The sequence below is a fragment of the Nannobrachium achirus genome (genome assembly GCF_963921795.1).
Source record: "Nannobrachium achirus genome assembly, chromosome: 23".
Taxonomy (NCBI): Eukaryota; Metazoa; Chordata; class Actinopteri; order Myctophiformes; family Myctophidae; genus Nannobrachium; species Nannobrachium achirus.
The window spans coordinates 7,390,101-7,415,721 of NC_137830.1; the positions used below are offsets into that span (position 1 = coordinate 7,390,101).

A 25,621-nucleotide genomic window follows, 5' to 3' on the forward strand; every position below is an offset into this window, starting at 1 on the left:
TGTTGCTTTTGACAGCAAATTTGGATTTTGTTTTAGTCATAGTCTTTTGAATAAAACGTGTATTTAGTTTTAGTCATATTTTAGCTATCCAAAATGTTTTAGTGTTAGTCTAGTTTTAGTCGACTAAATATCATGTGATCTTAGTCGACTTAACCCATTTAGTGCTCCTGACATTAACGGGTTAAAATGTCCAGCGCGCCTCCCCCCGGCCCCATTCACTACCGTTGTCTTATTTTGAAGGCCAGAAGTCCATAGCGTAAACACTTCCGGTCTGACGTCATCGCATCATTCACAGGAAGCGATCATGTTTACGTGGTGCCATGGTGGATCGGATCGGTGCTTTCCAACATGTGCTTTATAAGCGAGCATCTGCCTCCATCTTCGCTTCTAAAGTGTAGTTTTGAGATAATGGACATTAAAGATGAGATCCCCCGTCCACCTCAATGTTATGGGATTACTATTTTGTGCCCGTGGAGCCGTGATGAGGATAAATCAGCGACGGAGATGGACTCCGGACCTTCCGCCATTGTACTCGGTAGGATACCCGCCGTTACAGTAATATATTACTTTTCACGAGTATACTCGGGATCGGCACCATGTTCTTTTCGAGTATTTTTCACGAGTATTCTCGGGATCGGCGCAAAATGAGTTAATGTACAGTTGATTATGACGACTATTTTCTCGGCACTTGATGGTGTCATAATGCCCGACTTATGCTGAAAATAGCAGATCTACAAGCTCACAATGTGTAGCAGCGTGACGCGTTGTGAGCTTGTAGATCAGCTATTTTCTAAAAAAATATGTTTAAAATGCAAGTCATGTGTATGATGTGTTTCATACAGGGTGAAAACGGCACTCCCGGAGTTAAAGGCCCCAGCGGTCCCCTAGTGAGTGACTTCCCTTTGACATACAAACACGTTTAAAGATTCTTTTCTGAGACCATTTTGTCTTACAGTAACCTGAAGACTCACCTCCTCAGACTCCACTTCAGCCCCTAGCACTTTGCCCTAGCCTTGAAGACATTGCCGTCTTGTGCAAAGTTTGAAATTCATTCAAGACCAGTGGTTCTCAACCTGTGGGTCAGTGGCGTCAGTTCAGCAAAAGCAAAGGTATGGCAACATGACTGGTGTTTTGCACGCGCGCAAGACACCAGTCATGTTGCCATACCTTAGCAACAGACACAATGAAAAGTACATTTTATTATTTCCCCTGCAGCCAAGGTATGGCAATGGCCATAGCTTGCCATACCCAATTGACGCCTCTGACTTTGCTTACTGTAAATCGCTCTTGATCAGGAGTGTCCGCTAAATGCTTGAATTGTATCAACACAGGGTCCAAAAGGCTTACTAGGCGGCAAAGGAGAAAAGGTGAGCGGACAATCTCTCATTAATATCTCTCAATATCTGTGCACAGTAAAATGTATTAACATTGAACTCTCAGAGTAAAATGAACACTGGGGACTTAAAGGACAACAAGGGTTCATATTTTAGATTGCAATTGGAGAAAAGAAAGGATAAGATGAGTGTTGAAATGTTTTCATTTCCTGCTTTCTATCCTTTTAGCCTTTTTTTTACGATTTTGATTTCACCACGATCTTTCATGGGCAGATGTGACTTGGGGGCTAGTAGTATTACTGTAAATAGAAATAAAGGGCTAGTAGTGTTACTGTAAATAGTAATAAAGGGCTAGTAGTGTTACTGTAAATAGTAATAAAGGGCTAGTAGTATTACTGTAAATAGAAATAAAGGGCTAGTAGTGTTACTGTAAATAGTAATAAAGGGCTAGTAGTGTTACTGTAAATAGTAATAAAGGGCTAGTAGTATTACTGTAAATAGAAATAAAGGGCTAGTAGTGTTACTGTAAATAGTAATAAAGGGCTAGTAGTATTACTGTAAATAGTAATAAAGGGCTAGTAGTGTTACTGTAAATAGTAATAAAGGGCTAGTAGTATTACTGTAAATAGTAATAAAGGGCTAGTAGTGTTACTGTAAATAGTAATAAAGGGCTAGTAGTATTACTGTAAATAGTAATAAAGGACTAGTAGTGTTACTGTAAATAGTAATAAAGGGCTAGTAGTGTTACTGTAAATAGTAATAAAGAAATCGCCAGCTTATTGTGTCTAAAAATACATATTTAGCCACATGCCCCCACCCACTGAAATCAAAATCGATAATATGGCTAAAACGACAGAAAGCAAAGCAGTAAATGAAAACATTTACACTCATCGTTTCTCTAATGACAATCTGGTGCCTGGTGCCCACCTGCTCGCGTTTTCTTCAAAGTCCAGAGTATCACCAGGTCCCCGCGGAGCTTGGGGCACGGGCCCCAGGCCAGTAGTGGGTACTCGGGGCCGGCCGGTGGGCCTGGTGCCTGGTGCCCGCCTGCTCTGGATTTCTTCAAAGTCCAGACTATCACCGAACCCTTGTTGTAAAAAGGTTGTCCTTTAAATGTTTGTTTATGGAGGCTGCAGTGTTGACATGTGAGCTTGTCTGGAAGTCAGGATTTCCCAAACCTTTTATCTTGAGACCCGAAAGAGACATTATGATTGTCTCCCCAGGACCCAAACAATGAACACTGTTTTTTTGGGGAGAAGCAGTGGGAGATGTTATTGGGGTCCTTGAAAATAAAATAAAACCTGAAGACTTGACATGCAGTAGTTGGGTATTATGATTGAAATAAGAACATTATAATGGTGTGTCAAAAAATAAAATACAAAATAAAATCTGAAATAAGGTAGACAAAGGTTTGAAGGTAGACAAAGCCAACATTTGTCTGTGCATATACATATTGATGACCTCTGCTTCCACTGGCTTGGCATTAATCATTAAAGCCAAGTACTCAAGCTAAAAATAAAACCAAACTAGAGCTACAGCAGTAGAAGCAGCTTCTTATCAATATTTGGGCGTGTCCAAGGTTGCGGGGTCATGCTCAAGCTCCCTCAGCCCTATGTTCCCTCACTGAGGTTAGGGTTTGGGTTAGGGTTAGGTATAGTGGTTAACATTGAGGGAACATAAGGTTACCTGTCACTCAAGTCTCAGCTGGTGTGCCAGATTGGGCCATGACAAAACAGGCCCTTTGAATTTTTCAGCTGTAGATGAGAAATCTGTAAATATTTACCATCAACCCAGATTTGGCACACAAAAAAAGCCACTTAGAGGCGGCTGCTACTCGAAACTGGTAAATGAAAAAAAAAAAAGCCTCTCCTTACCTCCCTCTGACCCTTCTACGCAGTATTTAGAAGCTCTGTCCACCTTAGAGAGTTTTACTTGTTGATCTAATTTCAGATCAGAAACAAAAGGCCTCTTTCTGTCTTTCCAGGGGGATCGCGGGGTACCCGGCTTGAGAGGAGAGCGGGTACGTACGATATATGTGGCTCTGTTTTTGCCACGCTGGTGAAAGTTGAATGATTAGTATATTTTGTACCTGTTTAATGCCCTTACAATCTCCTTTTTAAAAGGATCTCTGGCTAATACGACAAATATGCCTAATACATTATAATTGTCCTCTATAACTACAATGTAAAGTTAAAAACACCTTAATTATTGTATTTCTTCTAGAAATGGCTAATCTTTCACTCAATAGGGGAAATGACTGTCGCAAGTTGATAATGACATAAAACCACGTGTGGTCTATCCCTATGGAATTTATGGCATGCATGTGCAAAAAAACAAAAACAAAACACATTTTAAATATTGATTTGATGCTCATATTAACCATAGGAAGTATCAAGTTTGTTTTTATTTTTCACATGCATGCCATAAATTCCATAGGGATAGATCACACATGGTTTTATGACATCATCAACTTGCAACAGGCATTTACCCTGTTGAGTGAAAGAAGTATATTGTATTTCTAGAAGAAATACAATATTTAAGGTGTTTTTAATGTTACATTGTAGCTATAGAGGACAATTATAATGTATTAAGACATATTTGTCATATTAGCCAGGGATCCTTTTAACGTCTTCCGTTATATTGTCTCTGTTGGGTGGAAGCCTCATTATGTCAAAAACTGTCACTTTTAAGGATTCAAAAATCGAATAAAAAATAGCACAAGTAGCAGATCTACAAGCTCGAAGGGTGTCGCTTTTGTGTGACGCTGTAGGATGATCAAGTAGTAGTACCTCAGTTATATAATAAGATAATGATCCGTTCTCCAGACTGCATGCATTTGAAAATGATTCTTTAACGTTGAAGACATGGTTTTGATTCCACAGGGGAGCGTTCTCCAGATCCAAGGACCCCGAGGGTACAAGGGGACCAAGGGGGAAGCGGTACGTGTCCTCCAAGTTTAAAGGAGGGGTCCCCAGAAGCTAAATGTTAACGTTGTTTTCTCACTCAACAGTAAACAGACCAACATACTGTATAGGTTAATACAGGGTGACAATTTAAGGACTTTAAAGACCTTTTTGGTACCTCTGGTCAAACATTGTCCAAATGGTCAAATATTAGAGGCAGAAATTGTGAAAATAGCAGATCTACATGCTCACAACGCCTCACAACGTAGATCGGCTATTTTCACAATGGAATAGATCAAGTCAAACTAAGTGTAATGCCAACTCTTTACAACTCCAAGTGCTTGTGCAGGGTGGGGGGTCCCCAGTTCATATGGCTATTTTGGGGGTCGCAATACACACCCCGTGAATCATTGAATTCTTGGAGATAGTTTTGTCACATTCTTGAACCAATACTTTGATGACCGTCCGGGTCTCCCGTAGGAGACTCAAATAGCTACATTTTCCATCCATGCCTTCCTTACCACTTATCTGTAAACTTTTATTATTATTTCGAAGAACATTCTAAAATAGTCCCGGGGGTTTAACTACCCTATTTTAACAATTAAAAAAATATATATAATAATAACTAGTGAAAAAAGGTAAAGAGTTTATGGATAAAAGGTAAGGAAGGCATGGGCGAAAACAAGGCCGACAGAGTCTTATATTCACACAGCGGCCATTTTGATCTCACATCATATTTGCGGGTTGGCATGGCATTAACTTAATTAACTTAATGGCAAAATCTCTGCAGTGTGAATATGGTGAACTGACGATGACCCATCCTGTCATCCCAGGAATGCCATATAAAAACTAAAAATAATATCCATTAAGACTTCATGGGGCTTGTAATTGATAAAGGATGTCTCTTATGCTGTTGACACGTCAGAAACCTGCCTACCGCTGACATCATCATTAGGTTAGACATTTGCAATGAAAATGTTTGAGCGCTACTCAGAACTCAAGGGGGTTTCAGGGCCATTTAGGGCAGTCTGTGAAGAACTTACGAGTTATTTTCAAGGTGTGACGTTGGTCTTATTGTTTCAGGGTCTTCTGGGCCCCCCGGGGTTTGACGGTGACAAGGGAGAGAAGGGAGAAGACGGACCTCCTGGAGTCAAGGTACAAACCAGTTCCAAACATCTGAAAAAATATATATATATTTTTGGAGCATTAAACACCTGCACAAGTGCTGTGCGATTCGACGCGACACACTGATGCCTGAAAGCCACGTGATTCCCATCACTGAATTGAAAAGTCTGCGTCCGTCCGTCGGTTTGTCCTTCCGTCCATCCATCCTCCCTCCCTCTGCACTAGCTCTGGTCCAGCAGCAGTGTGATATTAGCGACTTTAAGCTAGATGATTTTCAGGACGGCAATGCCAGGCGGACTACGGCTGCTATGACGTAATCGCAGTAGCGATCAAAATGGTTAAGCAAAGCCTCGGCGGCGACGGGTTCCCACCCCTTTCACTGAACACTTTGGTTCCCATGGCGACGCGTACACGCAGCAGACGGAATAGGCGCTATACGTGGGAAGGGACCTTCTGGCGTTGTAGAGACGGCTGCGGCGACGGCAGGTTTATCTATCGAGCGCGCATCATTTCCGGTTACCGTTGTCATCTGCCGTTGCCGTAGCGTTGCTTAAGGTCGCTATTCTCTGGCTACGCAAGGCTAAAATTGTAGATTGAAAATTGTAACAGAGTCAATTGACCGCTGAAAAACAAAGTAACATGCAGTATCAGATTTCTGTGATTATCCAGGTGATTATTATGATTATGGTTATCGTGATGAATGATGCTTTACTCCCTGTCTCCCCCCTCAGGGTCTGAAGGGGGATGCAGGCACTAAGGGTGCGGTGGGACCCTTTGGAAAGAGAGGACCAGTAGGCCAGAAGGTCTGAATCATAAAGCATCCATCTGTATTTAATAAATCTAACGTTAAATTGATTTCAGGAAATGTTACTGTTGGTCTACAGTAGATCCCAAAGAGGGTGTTGTGGCACCCTAGGGTGCCGTGATGCCAGTCCAGGGGTGCTGCAGAATAATGTGATAATATTTGATATTTGGAACATCAATATCAAATTCATATGCCTTCACTATGCTTAGTAAAACAGACCTGATTTGCATTGTAGTTGATGAGTTATTTTTCCATCTACAGCCACCAAAACATAGCTGAACTACAATCTCATTTTTACTTATTTTCTTTTATGTATCCTAGCGTCATTGTATAATTGATGTAGTGTTCTTTAAATTTGCTATACAAATAAAACTGCCTCACATCAATTAGTCAGGGGATATCTTATAAATTCCTGGAATAAATTCCTTACCAAAATATTTCTTCACCAATGTGTTTAGGTGTCAAGTAACACATCTCACAAAGACTGAAATTCAGTTTCCCTAGGAGAATCTGTTACAGCTGATGAAAGTTGGAGTCCTATTAAATTAACTGCAGGACAAAACACACCAAAATAAATAGCTTTAAGTAGCATGTGTGGGGTCAAACTAGAGGTTTTAATGATTCTGAATCCATTGCAAGCATTTGTTTTGCACGAAAAGCATTCCTTGGGGTAAAGGCCCCAAGGAATGACACTATTTCTTAAGATATCCCCTGACCAAATCTTCTTGAACTTGAAAAGAAGTGAGAAAAAGTATTCATTCATATATTCGTTGTTTGCTGATGTATGAAATGATTTCTTAACAGGGAGGTACAGGAGAGCCTGGGATCAACGGAATACAGGTAGGATTCTATTGCGTGCGCGCGCGCGCGCGCACACACACACACACACACACACACACACACACACACACACACACACACACACACACACACACACTAGGACATTAACGACTTGTGATTTTTGCAAGTCGACTCGACTCAGTAAAAAGTTGAGTTGAAGTCGACTTTATCGTTTGATGACGTCATCACACACGACCCCCCAATTATTTTGGGGGGTCCCCAGATGATTAACACATGGGAAGCCAAGCAAGGTTTCTAACATTTCTAGCTGTTGCTGCTGCAATTTTGAAGAGTCTCGGAAGCTTCGTGTGTGTGCATGTGAGTGTCGACTGACGATTAGGGTTAGGACTCGTTAGGATTTTAACGATTCCGAGTCCTTAGCGATTCCCTCTTAACGATTCCGGTTCCTAACGGTTCTCTTAACGGTTCCAATATATATATTTTTTCATATTTTCTGACACTGACGCTTCTGTATGTCCTATAGAAATAAAACATGAACGATTGAGACCATTTAACAGTAGTTGTTTACATAAGCCTAATGGGCGTTCAAATAAATAATAATTTAGGTATAGTTGTTGTAATACAAATTTATATTGTATTATATCACAGTTAAGGGTCAATTTGTTTCTTACCAATAGGGCTACTTTTGTGTAATGGAAAATGTTGATATATTTATGTGGTGTGGTGTGGTGTGGTAGCTGCAGTGGAAAAGGGGCTATTGTGAAGTCAGGTTTCTAAACGTCGCGCCCATCTGTATGTTTAAGGCTTTAAGCGTTGGTTAAAATAGCTGATCTACAAGCTCACGTTGTCTTGTGGATGCGACGCGTTGTGAGCGCCTCAGTCCGCTCACATATCAACTTTCGCGAGGTCTTCTGCAGCTGCGGGTGTTATTTGGAGCATAATGTGAAATGTGAAAGAAAAGAAAGACGCGAGGACAGAAGACCGCGGACCGAACGAGCCGACGAGTGCCGCTCATGGACGTCAGTTCACCAAGCGGAAACACAGAACGTCAGTTCACGTTCGCCCAAAATATGAAGTGTTGCATCGCATTTATTGCACTTTGCACGCTCATTTTCCAGTGAGCTGAAGTACAGCCAAACTTCCATGCTGTTTGTTTATCACGCTGCTAGCATTCCTTCTGTAGAGGAGGTGGCCTGACGTCACCACAGCTGCTTGCAATGGAATGCACACAGCTTATGCGCGCTGATGAGACCCGTTAAGAGAATCGGACCGGCAAAAATGATTGACCCGGTTCTGGACCCGCTATCATGGAACCGGGTCCTAAAAAGAACCGGTTTCGGGTCCCAACCCTACTGACGATTGAGGAGGATAATCCATTTGTTTACAAACGCTCGCGAAACTAAAATCCAAACCGGGGCCGACCATCGCGGTAAAGTGTCGCCGTGAAAACAGGCAGATCTCTGCTTCCCTGGCGTACCTTTTTCATAGATAAAGCCCTTTTTATGTTTCAGCATAGAATAGAAATCAATGCAGCCTAGACGCGCCATTTTGTCTCTCTGCAAGCTACGTTATGACGTATGGACCAGGGTCTTTCACTGACAACACAGGATACATGCAGCTGCGTGTAACCAAGTTAACCCTTTGTCTCCTTCCTGAACGAGACAACTCCTTTTGGCACAGCGACCTCCAGTGGCCTTGTCTCGTTACTGAACGAGTTTGGCCCCTTGGGTGTTAATGTGAAACATTGTTTTCTCACTCAACTGTAAACAAACACACACACACACACAAACACACACACACACACACACACTCATGGTGTATTTTTGGTCCCTGCAGGGTCGCAACGGGGACCACGGAGAGGACGGATCCAAGGGGGACAAGGGAGACATTGGACTGCAGGGCCAGAAGGGAGATCAGGTATTATGCAGGAAACCATAAAGTTTGTGGTCTAATAGCACACGTTTCCCAAACAGTGGGTCGGGAGTCAGGCTAATCAAGTTTTTGCGAACCCTTTTTTCATTATTTCTGGTAATAATTGTATTATATTAGGCCTACATTTTTCATTTCCTCAAAATATGATTAAAAATAAATGAAAAAGGTTATCTGAAAAACAGCTCACGTATTAGGTGGGCAGTATGAGTCACCAGAAAAAAGAACAAGTGTTTTCACTGAATCTATCATGGTTAAAATGGAGTTAGAAGTTACAATATGGTCTGATAAAATGAATATCATATATCTAAATACTGATTCAAGCAACTTAACCCTACCAGTGCCAGCCCCTAGATGGCGCCAAAGAATGCCAAGCTTTCTCCCATCGGCGAGCGCATTAGCATCCGGGGACTCACGTTGCAGTGACGTGCGTGCTCACGTTCGTGCACGTCATGGAAAGGTCCCGGATGAAAATTGCTACAGAATAGCTATTAGCATTTTGTCATTTAAAAGATCATTTTTAGGCGATTTCGCCGTAAATATACCTCGCGCCACATCCCTAAAAACACAATCCAGAGATATGGGCCTCCAAAGATGTGGTTTTTCATTGGATTCGGCGGCGATTCGCGGCAACGTTCGCGGCTAACGGCCGGCCGGGGGGCGGCCGGATTTCGAACACTGGATTGAAAATTTAGGCCCAGGCTTCAGAAGGCCTCGGATCATTTTATTCATTTCATTAAAAAAGCCGAACATGTTCGGGATAGGCACCCTGGACGTCGTTCCGGAAGCGGCGCTGAACATTCGGTGAACATTGGGGGGCTCAAAAATGTATTTTAAACCATTTTTAATGGAATATATCGTCGGACCATGTAAAATGGCTAGCTGGCTAGCGTAGGACGAGCCAGGACCACCCACGACTCTACAAGCAGCTCAGGGTAAGTCAATTAATAAAAAGAAAATTGTATTGGATTGAAATAAAGCCGAACATGTTCGGGATAGGCACAGAATGAGTTAAAATCTATCCATGGTGTTCATAAAAAGCCTGATTAGACGATACAATGACCAAAAGTTTTCTTGAAAGTGAAATATCCCCAAATGTTAAATGTGTTTACAGGGAGATGCGGGTGAACCAGGCTTAGCAGGAGACACCGGAGACAAGGGAGAAAAGGTAAAGACTGCTCAAATCAGTGGAGAACTTTTTATTTACTCAAGTAAAGTTAAGTTAAGTGAAACTGTTCTTACTTAGAGGTTCTAACTCTGATCGACAGGGATTCAGAGGATTGCCAGGACGCATGGGCACTCCAGGACTGAAGGGAGAACAGGTTAGACCTTTTCAAATGAAACGGCTTAAAGGACAACTCCGCCCTAAATCACTTCTAGGCTCATTTTCCTACTTATATTGATGCCAAATGACTGTCCGTGGGGTCTATTAGGCAGAAATGCTTCTGTTGTCCAGTTTCCCCTGCATTGATTGATTGATTGAAGACTTTATTAGAAGTTTGCATAGGAAAAGGTACAGTTTCATGACGGTACAGTTCACTGGTACAAGGTCTACTAAAAGGAAATCCTAGAAAAGACTAAGCTTATTTCCACAGTAAACCATTAAAGTATCTCATATAACATTGAATGACAGACGAATAGAACACAGTACTATGCAGTAGATATGTAAAGTAAATAAAATGAAAGAACCAAAAAAAAAAAAAAAAAACAGTAAAGGCCTATCCATACTTCGACCGAAATGTTCGGTGAGTTGTGTTTTCCGACGTGCAAATTTCCGAACTCTCGTTCGGTCCAATGCTTTTCAGAAGTCCCGAGGGATATAATTTTATGGTAGAAAAGGACCTTTTGACCGAAAACGGCGGTTTCGGTCGAAGTATGGATAGGCCTTTAGTCTAAACAAACAGAAAGTATATACAAAGAAGGGGCAGGGGAGGGGAGTGCTGGGCTAGGTTTGTTTAAAACCCAGCAGCCCTCATAGCATAGAGTGGAGCCTATCGTGGAGCCTATCGCTTTTACAGTATTTGTTGTGGTCAAAAGTTTTTTTCATCCATCTATTATTAGTTGTCATTACAAACACATCCATGCCTTGGTTGCCCCACATGAGCCACCACAGTCTCATAAATCATAAATCACGTTTTGGGGTGAGCTTTCGGCACCACTGTCAATCAAAGTGACTGTACTGACTATGATTGGCCATGTCTTTTACGGGACTTGGCAAAACACACAACAGCATAACATCTGTTTAGCAGAGTGTGGCAGCTTGTGTGGGACAACGATGGCATGGATGTGTTTGTGATGACAACTAATAACACATTCCTAAAAAAAAAAAAACTTTTGACCACAACAAAATAAAAGCGATAGTAGGGGTGTAACGATATAGTAACTGCATGGAAATATCGTTTTTAACTTGAAATGAAAACAGCTAAAATTGAATTGTATCGGTTGAATTTGTATCGTATTGAATCGGCAGTGCAAAGAATCGATTGTATCGATACTACCTACTTGTGCATTGTATTTAGGCATTTTTAAGAAGAAAAAATTAAAAGGAGGGTTTTAATTACTTTTCCTTTCCATATAGCTACACTGGTGTATCGATAAATGTGTGTAATCTGTGGGTTCATGTCAAGGTGCAGGTTTGTCAATATACAATGTCCATGTATTTGCCAGATAATCACAGTGTTTACTTATTTATATCCATAATAATACATGTTTCCCTTAAAAACCTGCACTATCCACACCTTTCACACAGATTTAACTTCTTTGCTAAATAGTTACTATATTGATTTTAAATGATTGAATCGAATCGTATCGCCATGAATGAACCAATATCGTCCATGTCTCAACCATGTATCGTGATATGTATCGAATCGCTATTAAAAAGTATCGTTACATCCCTAAGCAATAGGCTTAGGGTCGATTCACACTCTAATAGTGAGCCTAACTAATTTCGGTTCGGCACAGGCCAGACCCAAATATGGGTCGTCGTTCCCGGTTTGGGGGGGGGGGGGGGCGTCAACCGACTAAATTCGGCTCCACGGTGCTGCCGAAATGTTGTGACCTCCCGACTTAATTTCGGTACTCAGCGGTGTCTTCTCATTCATTTAGCCCGGCTTCACGTTCATATTCTCGGCTGTGAATCCAAGGAAACAGCGGTCGTTTGGGAGGGAGACAAGCCGACTTCCAAATGATTTTGGACGCCGTGTATTGAGTGTTTCATAGCGAATACAGACAGTGCAGCTGGGTCTCGCTCTGGCTGGAGAGTGATGGCAGGCAGGCGCGCGCGCGCGACACACACACACACACACACACACACACACACACACACACACACACAGCTTTGGTGTATGTCTTGCTACTCGCCGACCGTTTTAAAGAGAAAAGAAAAGCATAGACACAACTTTGCTAATGTTCCGTGTTGATAGGTTTTCCACGACGAGTTGTGACTGCGTGATGATATGCATGCTGCAAGAGAGGCAGCCGCGGCACATCTATAATGTGAGCTTGTAGATTAAATGTTTTCGACAGAGCTCGAGTGTTTGTGAGAGTGAGTGAGAGAGAGAGAAGAGACCTATGGAAGAGACCCTGTGTCCCCGTCACTGGTGCTGCTGCCTGCTGGAGCTGCCTGCTACTAAATGGACCTCCAGTCATTCAGCGTGCAGCGCGAGGGCCTGTCAGATATGTATCCGCCCTGCAACGCTCATGTATCGGCCACAAACGTTGTCATGCCATGGACCTCCAATATTTACAAGCGACTTCGGCACTAGCCGTTAAGAAAGTATGGATGAACTCCCCCCCAACCTAAATAATTTCGGGTCGGGGAGCCCTCCCGAACCGAAATTAGTTAGGCTCCTTATTAGAGTGTGAAACAACCCTTATGGTATCCACTCTATGCTATGAGGGCTGCTGGGTTCTGCTCTGCCTAATAGACCACATGCACAGTAATTCAGTAAAATGAGCCTAGATGTTATTTAGTCTGGAGTTGTGCTTTAGTATCAGTATATGTGACATGACAATGACTGATGACATCATCTTTGTGTGACAGGGAGACGCGGGATCACCTGGCACTGTTGGTGTACCAGGACTCCATGGACCCCCAGGACGACCGGTGCGCTTTACACCAACACACACACACACACACACACACACACACACACACACACACACACACACACACACACACACACACACACACACACACACACACACACACACACACACACTTACACTTCACTTTTAGGTTGTGTTAGTAGTTTTTGAGTATTTTTGCTTGTTTGACATGACAGTGAGATACTTGTTGCACTAACTAGCATTGACTGCTATGGTCACTTTGATTTGGACACTGTACTATTTTTGATAGTTGTGCTTAAGGTCACTTTATGTATATATATTTATATATCATTCGTTCACTCTCTTGATGTACCTTGCTCTTTACTGTACTCTGTTCTTGTTCTTTTCTTTTTGAGCGGTGGTCACACCGTCTCCTATACGTGGCCGTGTGTGTGGGTATGTATGCGTGGGTAAACCACCGCTCAGTTCACACGGGTGTGATTTTTTTTTCTTCTTACCTCTCTGTAACTTTGTAAATAACCTTATACTGCTGTGCTGCCTCTGGGCAACTGATTTCCCCCTTGGGATAATAAAGGTATCTATCTATCTATCTATCTATCTATCTATCTATCTATCTATCTATCTATCTATCTACACACACATACACATACACACACTGGCCCTCATTTATCAACGTGGTGCAGATCAAAATTTGGGTGTACACCGCAATTTAGGGAAGTCTCGACATTTATCATTTCAACTTGACTTTGACTTTGGTCTAGGGTAGGATCAAATCTCACGTCAAGTCCTGAGGTGGTGTAGGAATCATCCTACACCACTTTGTTCCATTGTAGACGTGCGGAGCAGCATTGTCTAACTATCTGACAGGCTATGGACACATATATCCACTCGAAAATGTATCTCCAACACAATAATAAATAATCCTGTGAAAATATTGCATTTTATAAAAGCATAGCCTATTATAGCCAGCTACATCATGGACATGCACACCGATTTTATTTCCAAGTTACAATGACAAGCAATTAAAATCTAGCAATATAGAAGCAATCTACTGTTAAGTGCTTTAACAGTCTAAATCTTAAGATTGCAGACCTGGCTCAGAACAAGCACAGATATAGCCTACGAACGCATGCGAGAGCATTTTCGGGACCAGCGCGGAGCGCTGTGATTTTACATTACCGTGAGGCGTGAGCCTCCAATTTATACAGTGACGCGAGTCCTTTTAAATATGGATAAAACCCGAAGGTCCAAATCTGGCTGTGCCCTGCCCAACACACGCACGCTGCGGGGAGAAGACCAGCCCGTGCGGGAACGGTGCATGATTGCAAGTTCAAGTACTCAAACGCGCATTGTGCTCGTCGCCGAAATTGGGTTAAATTTATATCCAAAACGTAACTGTGGGGTCTCTCAATGTACAGTCGCTACAGTACTGTAGTAGGCTTACACTATGCTGGAGTTAATGATGAAACCCGACGTGGTGAGAGTGAGACCGTGACATTCTTTTCGTGGACCGTGAGGTATTATACAAGTGTGTCCTCTATGGAGTTATGTATTAAGGATAAAACCCACCCGACGCTTCAAACCTTCAGATTATAACTGCCTCCTTGTCAGTATCTCTCAGTAACATCGCATGCACGGCATCCCGTGGTTTCGGGAATACATGATTTAGCGTTCTTTTTTTTCTTCTTTTTTTTTGTAACCACTCAAACGCGCACTGCAGCGTCGCCGATATTGGGTTAAATTAATATATTCCATTTGTGACAATGACTGGTGTGGTGTCACTCATGTAGCCTGCACGCTTAGGCTACTATACAAAATAAATGGTAATAATGGTTCCACAGTGAACCTAAATGCTGCTGGGCTTGGTGGTGTGTGCGTGCGTGCGTGCATGCGTGCATGTGTGCGTGGTCTGTGTGGGACGCGGACACTCTTCTATTGGCTTTCCTTTCGTTGTTAGGTCGTATTCAGGTCGTTCTAGTCGTAAAATCGGGGCGTTTCGAGAATAATTAAGGGCGTGTTATTTAAATTTCAGCCTGCGCATTTATCAACGCTGGGATCAAATGTACGCCAGGTGTGTCTGTTTAGGAAGCATTGATAAATGCCGTGCACACGTTGCCCTACGCAAAATTTGGTGAAAAAAATAGACCATTTTTTACACTCCATTGATAAATGAGGGCCACTGTGTGTACAGTATTATTACTGTATCTTCACTCTAGTGTAATAAGTTCATGTTTACTGTATATCCATCCCTAGGGCGATAAGGGGGACGGAGGAATCAACGGCATGGACGGACCCCCGGGACAGAAGGGAGAAAAGGTTTGTTTGTCTGTTTAAAAGTTACATACGGTAAACATCAAATGACCTTCTTCAATCATGGCACCAAAACGTGTTCGTCTTTTCAGACACAATTAAAATGTAGGGTTCCATCAGGCTTTGAAGGTGTAAAGATTACTTTACAAATGTCTCATTCAAACCCATTCAGAACGGGTACACATTACTGTGTATCATTATTTTATGCTTTAACTATTGAAAAATAGCTGATATACAATCTCGCAGCGCGGCACTCGGTGCCGCGCTGCGATCTGCTATTTTTGAAAAGTCGTGAAAATTAGAATTTTGACCCGATTCTATAAGTGTCTTTTGAATCCTTCTAAGGTTTTTTGAAAAACCTATGTTTCTATGTCAGCAATCTGGCTAAATGTCGTCAAAGGAAAAGGTCCTTTTCACTTAACTGGAGCTCAGTTAGTCTGTTCTTGAGAGACTACCATGTCAGTGGTTCTCAAACCTTTTCATGTGAAGGACCCCCAAAATGTATTTGGCCACGGACCCGCATCTCAGAATATTTAGTTCCAGGGACCCCCCAGAAGCAAAATTTGAGTTACAAACGTTTGCTTTAAAAACATATATTCAAAGATTTGAACACATTTTCACGACTTTTTCAAAAATAGCAGATCTACAAGCTCGCAGCGCGGCACTCGGTGCCGCGCTGTGAGCTTGTATATCTGTATTTCTATAGCTAAAGCTATAGCTTGTATTTCTATAGCTAAAGCATTCAATAATTCTAGGCCTAAATGGGTTAAAAAAATTATGTCCACAGGCTTCCATTGACTCCAATGCATTCCGCCAAACTTCCGGCTGCATTTTGGCACCCATGGTGCGTCAAATCTGCCGGTTGGAATTGCACGATTCGGAAAATGACGTTTGATGCTTAGTTCATTTCCACAACAGGCAGTGTAAATCAGTGGTTCCAAAGCTTTTTAGCTTGTGACCCAAAAGAGGATTTAGACGTTTGTGCGGGACACACTTTTCTTTTTACTTAATTTTTTTACTGCATAGTACTGTGTTCTATCCGTCTGTCATTCAATATTATATGAGATACTTCAATGGTTTCCTAATGGAAATAAGCGTAGTCTTTTCTAGGATCTCCTTTTAGTTGACCTTGTACCAGTGAACTGTACCGTCATGAAACTGTACCTTTTCCTATGCAAACTTCTGATAAAGTCTTCAATCAATCAACCCAACCTAGTGAAAATGGCCGATGGCGCCGCGTTGTGAGCTTGTAGATCTCCTATTTTCACTACTTCTTTTTTTATTTAATTTTTTATTCATGATATTTCTAAGATTAGTTTGTTTCTTTGTTTTAAAATGTGTTCTTCTCCTCCATTACCGTGACGCAGGGCCTCCCCGGCTTCTCGGGGTTCCCGGGGTTCAAGGGCTCGGCCGGGAGTTCCGGGAGCAACGGAGACGGAGGACAGCCGGGACCGTCTGGCCTGAGGGGGGACACAGGACCAAAGGTATGTCCACTAGGGCAGGGGACGCGTGTTCATGTCGAATAAATTAATGCTCTGACCGGTTGGCAAAACAAAATACGGTTTAATCAGAATCCAGAAGTGAGTGGTTTTGAGTGGAGCAGGTGGTGGAGTGAAGCATGGAGGTCTCTCCACTCCACTCCACTCTACTCCACTCCATGTCTGAGGAGAGGCCGGGCGACAGAGCATCATTCTGACTGAGAGGGAATGAAGCTTTAGCGTTAGTTTATGCAGGACACAAGAGTCTCGCCCTGTAATCAGCTGTCAGTCAGATCCTGTTCCTACTACTAGGGCTGTCACAATTATTACATAATTGTCTAATCGCAATTATTTGAGGTAATCGCAATTATTTTGCATAATCGTCATTATCGTTTCCATGTTGAGAAATGTTAATATGGTTGCAAACTAGGGGTGTAACGATATAGTAACTGTATCGAAATATCGTTTTTAACTTAAAAAAATCGAAGTATATCGAAATGAAAACAGCTAAAATCGAATCGTATCGTTTTATTTTGTATCGTATCGAATCGGCAGTGCAAAGAATTGATTGTATCGATACTACCTACTTGTTCATTGTATTTAGCATTTTTAAGAAGAACGTTTTAAAAAGACGGGTTTAATTACTTTTTCTTTCCATATAGCTACACTGTTCTATCGATAAATGTGTGTAATCTCTGGGTTCATGTCAAGGTGCAGGTTTGTCATTATACAATGTCCATGTATTTAGCAGATAATCACTGTGTTTACTTATTTATATCCACATGTTTCCCTTAAAAACCTGCACTATCCACACCTTTCACACATATTTAATTTCTTTGCTAAATAGTTACTATATCGATTTTAAATCATTAAATCGAATCGTATCGTATCGCCATGAATGAACCAATATCGTCCATGTATCGTATCGTCAACCATGTATCGTGATATGTATCGAATCGCTATTAAACCCCCCTGTTACACCCCTACTGAACACTTTCAAAAAGTAGTGGAAATAGCAGATCTACAAGCTCACAACGTGTCACAATGCGACGCGTTGTGAGCTTGTAGATCGGCAATTTCCACTATCAATGTTCAAAGTATAAAATTGTCAAATATGTCGGTAGTTTCTTTGTATATTTAAGTTATGTGTCATGATTGCCATGTGCAACTTCAAAGCCTAAAAGCCAAACAGAAATGTAATTCATCAACAATTAAAGGGTTAATCGCAATTATTTGAGTGACAATTAATCCTCATGTAAAATGTCATAATCGTGACAGCCCCACCTACTACTCATTCACAGCTCTGCTGGTCATTACGTCACACTGTCATACTCCAATCAGAGCTCAAAAATGCCATGAAGGCGCACAAGTTACCAGTTGCAATTTGCAAATGAACCTAGACCAAGTCTACTAGCTTGACAAAATACATTTACCCTGCTGTTTATTTTTGTGTAAATATGCTTTAAAGGTATATTCAGTGATTGTATTTCATTCAAATAAAAATATAATTGGTACATTTTCCATTCATTCTCCTCACTAGAATGTGTGCTGACCATTATAAGGACTTCCACCATGGCCCATGTTACGAGCATAGCTAGATTCGGTTTTCAGAGGTGGCCAGCCAGTCCTCGACCAATCAGGGTAGAGTATGGCCATAGTTATGTTATGATGTTTAGTTATGATGGTCAAAATAAAGTCGCTCTGAATTAATGCCTGCTAAATGCTTAGATTGTAAAATACTGAACTCATAAAATGCCAGTCTCGCAGTAAATCAGTATTATACATATCCTGAAGCTGTAGACGTAGGCCTACCGATATTCAGTGATTGGGTCTAATGATCAAAACAAGAACATTATAATGGTGTAAAAAATCTATAAAAAACTAAAGATGTCCATGCTGTAAGGCCAGTAAGGGACAAGATGACCCCCGGCCACTTTAATTATCACTGAATACACCTTTAACTGCTCCTAGTATTGATGATCCCTTGTCTATAGTCAGGGACCCACAAGCCCAAAAGCTCAAGGAATAGGGTTGAACCTGTGATGTCATGCCGTACTTTTTATTTCTGTTTTATCTATTTGTTTGGTCATTAAGGTCCACAGAATGAGAGGCCTGCTCTGCCGGAAACATCGTGAAAAAAAGTTATGGCCATTTGTATATCACTGTCCCATCGACTTCACTATAAAGAAAAATAATACAATAAATATGCTTTAAGTAGCATGTGAGAGGTCAAACTAGGGGTTCCTCATGATTCTGAATCCATTGCAAGCATTTGTTTTGCATGAAAATAATTCCTTGGGAGAAAAAAATCATCACTTTTCACAGTTTTGGGGGGCCGATATTTTGCCCTAGAATGTTTTTCATGCAAATTCAGAATCATGAATAACCCCTAGTTAGACCCCTCACATGCTACTTAAAGCACATTTATTTTATTTTTTTAATATTTTTCTTTTCCTGTATAGTGAAGTCGATGGGGCAGTGAACATACAAATGGCCATAACTTTTTTTCGCGATGTTTCCGGCAGAGCAGACCTCTCATTCTGTGTACCTTAAAGGAGTAGTTCACCCCCAAAATTTATTTTTTTCTATTGATTACTCATGCCATGGAGAGTAGAGTTCAATAATATTTTTTGTTTTTTGTCACATTCCTAAGACAAAAATTTGATTCAAGTAAATTTACCCCCATTGATTCCGGATGGGGACCCGTTTCCCCATCCGGAACGAATGAGGGTAAATGTATTGTTATCACATTTTTGTCTTAGGAATGCGACATTAGTCTCCATGTTGTGACTAATCAATAGAAAAAAAGTCATTTTGGGGGTGAACTACTCCTTTAATGACCAAATGAATAGAAAAAACAGAAATAAAAAGTGACATGACATCACAGGTCATCTCCCATTCTGGGCTTGTGGGTCCCTGGCTGCTAGTATAGCATCAGGCACGACTAACTTGGTGTAGTGCAGCCTGTCTTCTACCCTGAGACATCCCAGAGTAGCGAAGTGTGTAGATATAATCCTTCTATCAATCTGAAGTTTTCATGTGTTTTTTTATTTTATTGTATGTTTATCAGGGAGAGAGAGGCAGGAGGGGCAAAGCCAAGCCATGTCAGAGAGGACCCCCAGGCGTGTCTGGAAAGAGGGGAGACACGGTAAGGGCGGTGGGGTTCCCTCGATCGGGGGACCCCCAGGGCTTCTAGAGTAGGGGTTTTCAAAGTGCATGACAGGGCACCCTGGGGTGCCGCGACGGCAGTCCAGGGGTGCCGCGAGATCATTTGATAATATTTGGGATTTATTTGGACACTTGAAAAAATATTTAGTAAAATTTTAAACTTGAAGTACAAAGTTATTTTCAGTCAGTTCTAACCAAAATGGCTATTATCTCAACGTTTTCCTCGCAACATAATCACTAAAATATCGTCACTGTCGGGCAGAAACCTCGTATTTCCAAGTTTCAAATGTGTATGTCTTTTGTTAAAGCAAAGCCCTGCTTCATCATACAAGACTGTCACACAAGACTAGTGACACAAGACAACGCGTCGCAATGCGACGCGTTGTGAGCTTGTAGATCTGCTATTTTTTGGCAAATGTTCGGGCCCCAGCATAATGGATTTTGATTATCGCGATAATGTCGTAAATGGCGATTTCTTTTGTCACAGTAATCGTGATATGACATTTTCATATCGTCCCATCCCGAGCTGAGGTGTGGTCAGTGGATATTATCCCTTTTCATTGCATTTGTAGTTTAAATGTATTGCTCTGGTGCACTTTGAGAGCAAAATGACAAAGATAGATCTATCTATAATAGGGGTGTAATGATACATTTTAACAACGACACGATACACATCACGATACATGGTTGACAATACGATACATGGACGATATTGGTTCATTCATGGTGATACGATACGATTCGATTTAAAGGAGTAGTTCACCCCCAAAATGACTTTTTTTCTATTGATTACTCATGCCATGGAGAGTAGAGTTCAATAATATGTTTAGTTTTTTGTCGCATTCCTAAGACAAAAATGTGATAACAATAAATGTACCCCCATTCGTTCATGGGGGTACATTTACTCAAATCAAATTTTTGTCTTAGGAATGTGACAAAAACCCAAAAATATTATTGAACTCTACTCTCCATGGCATGAGTAATCAATAGAAAAAAAAGTCATTTTGGAGGTGAACTACTCCTTTAAGGATTTAAAGCAAAGACATTAAATCTTTGTGAAATGTGTCAATAGTGCATGTTTTCTTTAAGGGAAAATCGATTATTATGGATATGAATAAGTAAACACTGTGATTCTCTAGCAAATACATGGACATTATATTTCAACACATATGGACAAATCCGCACCTTGACATGAACACAGAGATTACACACATTTATCGATAGACCAAGAGTAGCTATATGGAATGGAAAGGTAATTAGACCCCTCTTTTTCTTTTTCCTTTAAAAATTGCTAAATACAAGGCACAAATACTTAGTTTCCATACAAACAATTATTATATACCGATACGATACAAAGCCAAAACTTTTTTTCTTTCTTTTTTTCGATTCAGTTACTATATCGTTACACCCCTAATGTATAATGTCAAGTGGTTCTCAGGACATAATTTAACATCTTCAGAGGTTTATAGTTCCTGCTATTGTTTGCACTTTGTCAGTGGCGTCAGTTCAGAAAAAGCTAGGGTATGGCAAAGATGGGAGTCCTCATGGAAAAGAGTCATTACATTTTGTATAACACGGTTCTATTGTGAAAATAGCAGATCTACATGCTCACAACGCCTCACGCTGCAAGGCGCTGTGGTAAAGTCCCTGCCCACCACCACGGAGGTTGTGGGTTCAAATCCACCGTGGTGAAACTGGCTTTGCCGGGCATCCACGCAAACACAATTGACCCGTGTTTGTTGGAGGGAAGCTGGGCTGGGAGGGTGATAATAACCAATTCAATTCAAAGGAGCTTTATTGACATGAGAAAACGTACTTTTACATTGCCAAAGAAAGTTTCAAAACATAGTAAAAACAGTTGAAAATGTAAAAATGTATGCAGACCTATGTCACATTTTGTCGTTATGTACAGTATATACAGGGTATGAAGCTTTTTTGAACAAATAACAGCATTTATTTTTTTCTCAATACGATTTCAATAGTATACAAATAAAGGGGAAAAACACGTGTTTAAAGGTAGGAAGCTCTGTTTATAATGGGGAATTTAAGGAGCCCGTTTCTACTACCGCGACTTGAGGTGGGACTACGGCTGCTATGACGTAATCGCCGTTGCGGTCCAAATCATTAAGAAAACAGCCGTCGGCGAACGGGGTCCCACCCCTTTCGCTGAACTCTTTGGTTCCCATGGCGACGCGTCTACGCAGCAGGCGTTGTAGACGCTACGTGGAAAGCTAGCTCCTGCTGTAGTAGAGACGGCCGTGGCGGCGGCAGGTTTATCTATCGAGCGCTGATCATTTCCGGACTGCCGTTGTCATCTGCCGTAGCAGTGCAAAGCTTAAATTGGCTACTGTATGTGCAGTAGGTCTAGATGCCGTTCAATGGTTTGTAGACCTTAGGGTGGTTGTAATAATAGTCACTGCATGCACTCCCATGGGTTGGGGCGGCACCTGTCAGTAGGGGGTGTTGGGCGGGGGGTGTAGGACAAAGGCTCTACATCCTACCAATACAGCAGTACGTCCTCCCGGTGGGGGCTCCTCACTGGCAGGTGAGTCAGTAGGCTACAACAGTACGTCCTCCCGGTGGGGGCTCCTCACTGGCAGGTGAGTCAGTAGGATACAACAGTACGTCCTCAGGGTGGGGGCTCCTCACTGGCAGGTGAGTCAGTAGGATACAACAGTACGTCCTCAGGGTGGGGGCTCCTCACTGGCAGGTGAGTCAGTAGGATACATCAGCAGTGACAACACAGCAATGTGTGTGGGGAGGAATTATTACTAAATTGTGAAGAATATTTTTTTAAGAGAAAAAACATATACAAAGAATCAACAACCAGGAGGGTATATTTACAAGTGGTGAATGTGAAGCTGGGGAGGAATTCATGAAAATCATGCACTTGGTGATAAGTTTTAGATTTTTGGCATATACATACAGGAGGTACTGTATATGTTCACAAGGTTTTCAGAAATCATCACAAGCAAGTTGGGCTCGCCCCCTAGTGGTCTGTTTGCAATGAATCAAATATTAGATAGGTCACATCCACAATCAATTAATGAGAGATTTTTCAACGGATTCTGTTACTATTGGGTATGCTAAATGACATACTAGAGACAATAGGAAAATCCAAGTTCTGAGAAGGCATTATTTTCAACATGGTGTCCACAATGGCTGCCGTGAGCTTAGAATGCCTATAAAATGGGATTTAATCGCGACCGCCAAGTCACAAGTTACTATGTAAAGCTCCACCAGCTGTCCGTCTGCCTGTCTGTCTGTCTGTCTGTCTGTCTGTCCGTCCATGAAAATCTCTGGGTCCTGTGCCACAGTTGAGAACCACTATTCTAGAGGGGGATCCCGGGTGTTAACCCCCCAATTCAAATATGGACATATATACTACATACTACATCACTACAAGAATAGTATTAAAGGAAGGTGAAATAGCTCAAGAAACAATCGATAGACCTGGATGACCACAGTATATTTCTTTAAAAGTATCTGTATTTGAAATCACAGATAACATCAGCTTATATTGAAATATCCTGGACAGTGCATTCCTGTGTCCCCACACTCTCCCCCTGGGTGTTGATCATAGCGAGCCAGAGGGAAGCGGTTGATCCAAATCTATTCGATCGTACAGAATGTTGCGCTGGACACATCATCAGAGAGGGCGACGACAGCCGAACCATGCTTCTGTTGCGGTGAAGCACCTGGTGTACTGCTTCGAAGGCGTGTCCGACAGGACCAGCAAGTACCAGATGAATGTCCACGTCTTCAACACTGTGTCTTTGTGCCGCACGGATTTACCTCCAGTGGCGACTGGAGGAGGACGACATCCCCCAGAGGTTCCCCCCATGACCATGAGTCATGGATACACGGCTGTGCTTGTAGAAGATGTCATCTACATCTGGGGAGGAGGCCGTGGATACCGGAGTGCGTACATAGGAGCCCGGCTTTATGCGTTTGACGTCGCCACACATGGATGGTTGAACTGTGAGGTTTCTGGGACTGTTCCAAAGGGGAGGTGGGGCCACTCGGCCTGTGTCTTGGGGAAGGTCATGTATGTCTTTGGGGGACACACCAATGCTGGATGCGCAAATGACATGTACAAGTTGGACACAAGCACAATGGTGTGGTCTTTAATTATCACCAGAGGAACTCCGCCACGTGCTTCATACGTCATAAATTACTCTGCCACCATCATCGGGACAAAGATGTTTGTTATGGTAATGGATGTCTATAATGTCTATAATGGGTACCACATCAGAGTGTTTGACACAGAGACCAACTGCTGGCTGAGCACACCTCCTGTACAGCCTCTTACCAAAGGAGTGCATTCAGCCTTTGCCTACAATGGAGAGCTGTACATAATAGGTCGTGGCACGGGTGACCTAACCTGCAATTATCTGTGGAAATTGGACTGTATTAAGAAGGTTAAGCTCAAGGGGAAAGGCCCTCCACTGTATCAAGGTGCGCACTGTTGCGTGGTGGGAGATTGTGTTATTCTTTTTGGAAGATCCAACGGATGTTTCCACGACCTGTACATCTTAGACTTGAGTCCTAGTCTGAAGACCTTATGTAAACTAGCAGTTGTTCAGTACGGTCTGGAGCAGTCACAACTCCCACACAACATCCGGTGGGAGCTGGCAACCATGACTACCAACCACAAAAGGAAGAGAGAGAATTGAGGCGCTCGGGTGGCGCCGTGGTAAAGTTCCTCCCCACGACCACGGAGGTTGTGGGTTCAAATCCACCGTGGTGCAACCGGCTTTGCCGGGTATCCACGCGAACACTAGAAGGTATGCACATGCATAAAGTGAATGGCAAATCAAGTGGCAAAGTGTGTTTAACATTGTTTAATGCAATCAGATAGGACCTTTCTCTTTGGATGTCTGGGCTGTCAAGGCCAGAAAGGAGTTTTTTGCCACTCAGTAAGCGTTCCGCCATAACTTCTGGGTATGATGATGATGTCACTCACATAGCTTCTGTTGACCCGTGTTCGTGGGAGGAAAGCTGGGCTGGGAGGGTGATAATTGCCTGCCTATTCAATTCAAAGGAGCTTTATTGGCATGAGAAAACATACTTTTACATTGCCAAAGCAAGACGTTTCAAAACATAATAAAAACAGTTGAAAATGGGGAACATATATACAGTTGGAGGGGGTACAGCATTGTGTAAACAGAGCCATGTCACATTTTGTCGTTATGTACAGTATATACAGGTATGAAGCTTTTTGGAACAAATAACAGGATTTTTTTTCTCAATACGATTTCAATAGTATACAAATAAAGGGAAAAAAATGTAAAACGTGTTTAAAGGTAGCATTTCTGTTTATACTGTAAGTGCTGTACGTCTGGATGTCGTTCAATGGTTTGTAGACCTTAGGGTGGTTGTAATAATTGTCACTGCATGTACTCCTATGGGTTGGGGTGGCACCTGTCAGCAGGGAGTGTTGGGCGGGAGGCATAGGACAAAGGCTCTACATCCTACCGGTGGGGTCTCCTCACTGGTAGGTGAGTCAGTAGGATACAACAGCAGTGACAACACAGACATGTGTGTGGGGAGGAATTATTACTAAATTGGGAAGAATATTTTTTTTTGAGAAAAAACGTATACAAAGAATCAACAACCAGAAGGGTTTATTTACAAGTGGTGAATGTGAAGCTGGGGTGGAATTCTTGATCATGCACTTGTGATAAGTTTTAGATTTTT

General features: G+C 42.1%; 1 protein-coding gene across 1 annotated transcript in view; it reads left to right on the top strand.

The window, feature by feature from the left end:
- Positions 1–25,621, top strand: part of col7a1l (collagen type VII alpha 1-like) — a gene marked incomplete at both ends in the record, with an annotated part of 222,091 nt that overhangs the window by 173,338 nt on the left and 23,132 nt on the right. The window contains 15 exons of the mRNA XM_080753927.1: positions 843–887; positions 1,332–1,367; positions 3,319–3,354; positions 4,217–4,273; positions 5,321–5,392; positions 6,094–6,165; positions 6,972–7,007; positions 8,805–8,885; positions 10,012–10,065; positions 10,166–10,219; positions 15,219–15,281; positions 16,643–16,759; positions 19,824–19,901; positions 23,575–23,969; positions 24,426–24,545. Of these exons, the coding sequence (XP_080610053.1) occupies positions 843–887; positions 1,332–1,367; positions 3,319–3,354; positions 4,217–4,273; positions 5,321–5,392; positions 6,094–6,165; positions 6,972–7,007; positions 8,805–8,885; positions 10,012–10,065; positions 10,166–10,219; positions 15,219–15,281; positions 16,643–16,759; positions 19,824–19,901; positions 23,575–23,969; positions 24,426–24,545 (1,316 nt within the window). The remainder of the gene's footprint in view (positions 1–842; positions 888–1,331; positions 1,368–3,318; positions 3,355–4,216; positions 4,274–5,320; positions 5,393–6,093; positions 6,166–6,971; positions 7,008–8,804; positions 8,886–10,011; positions 10,066–10,165; positions 10,220–15,218; positions 15,282–16,642; positions 16,760–19,823; positions 19,902–23,574; positions 23,970–24,425; positions 24,546–25,621) is intronic.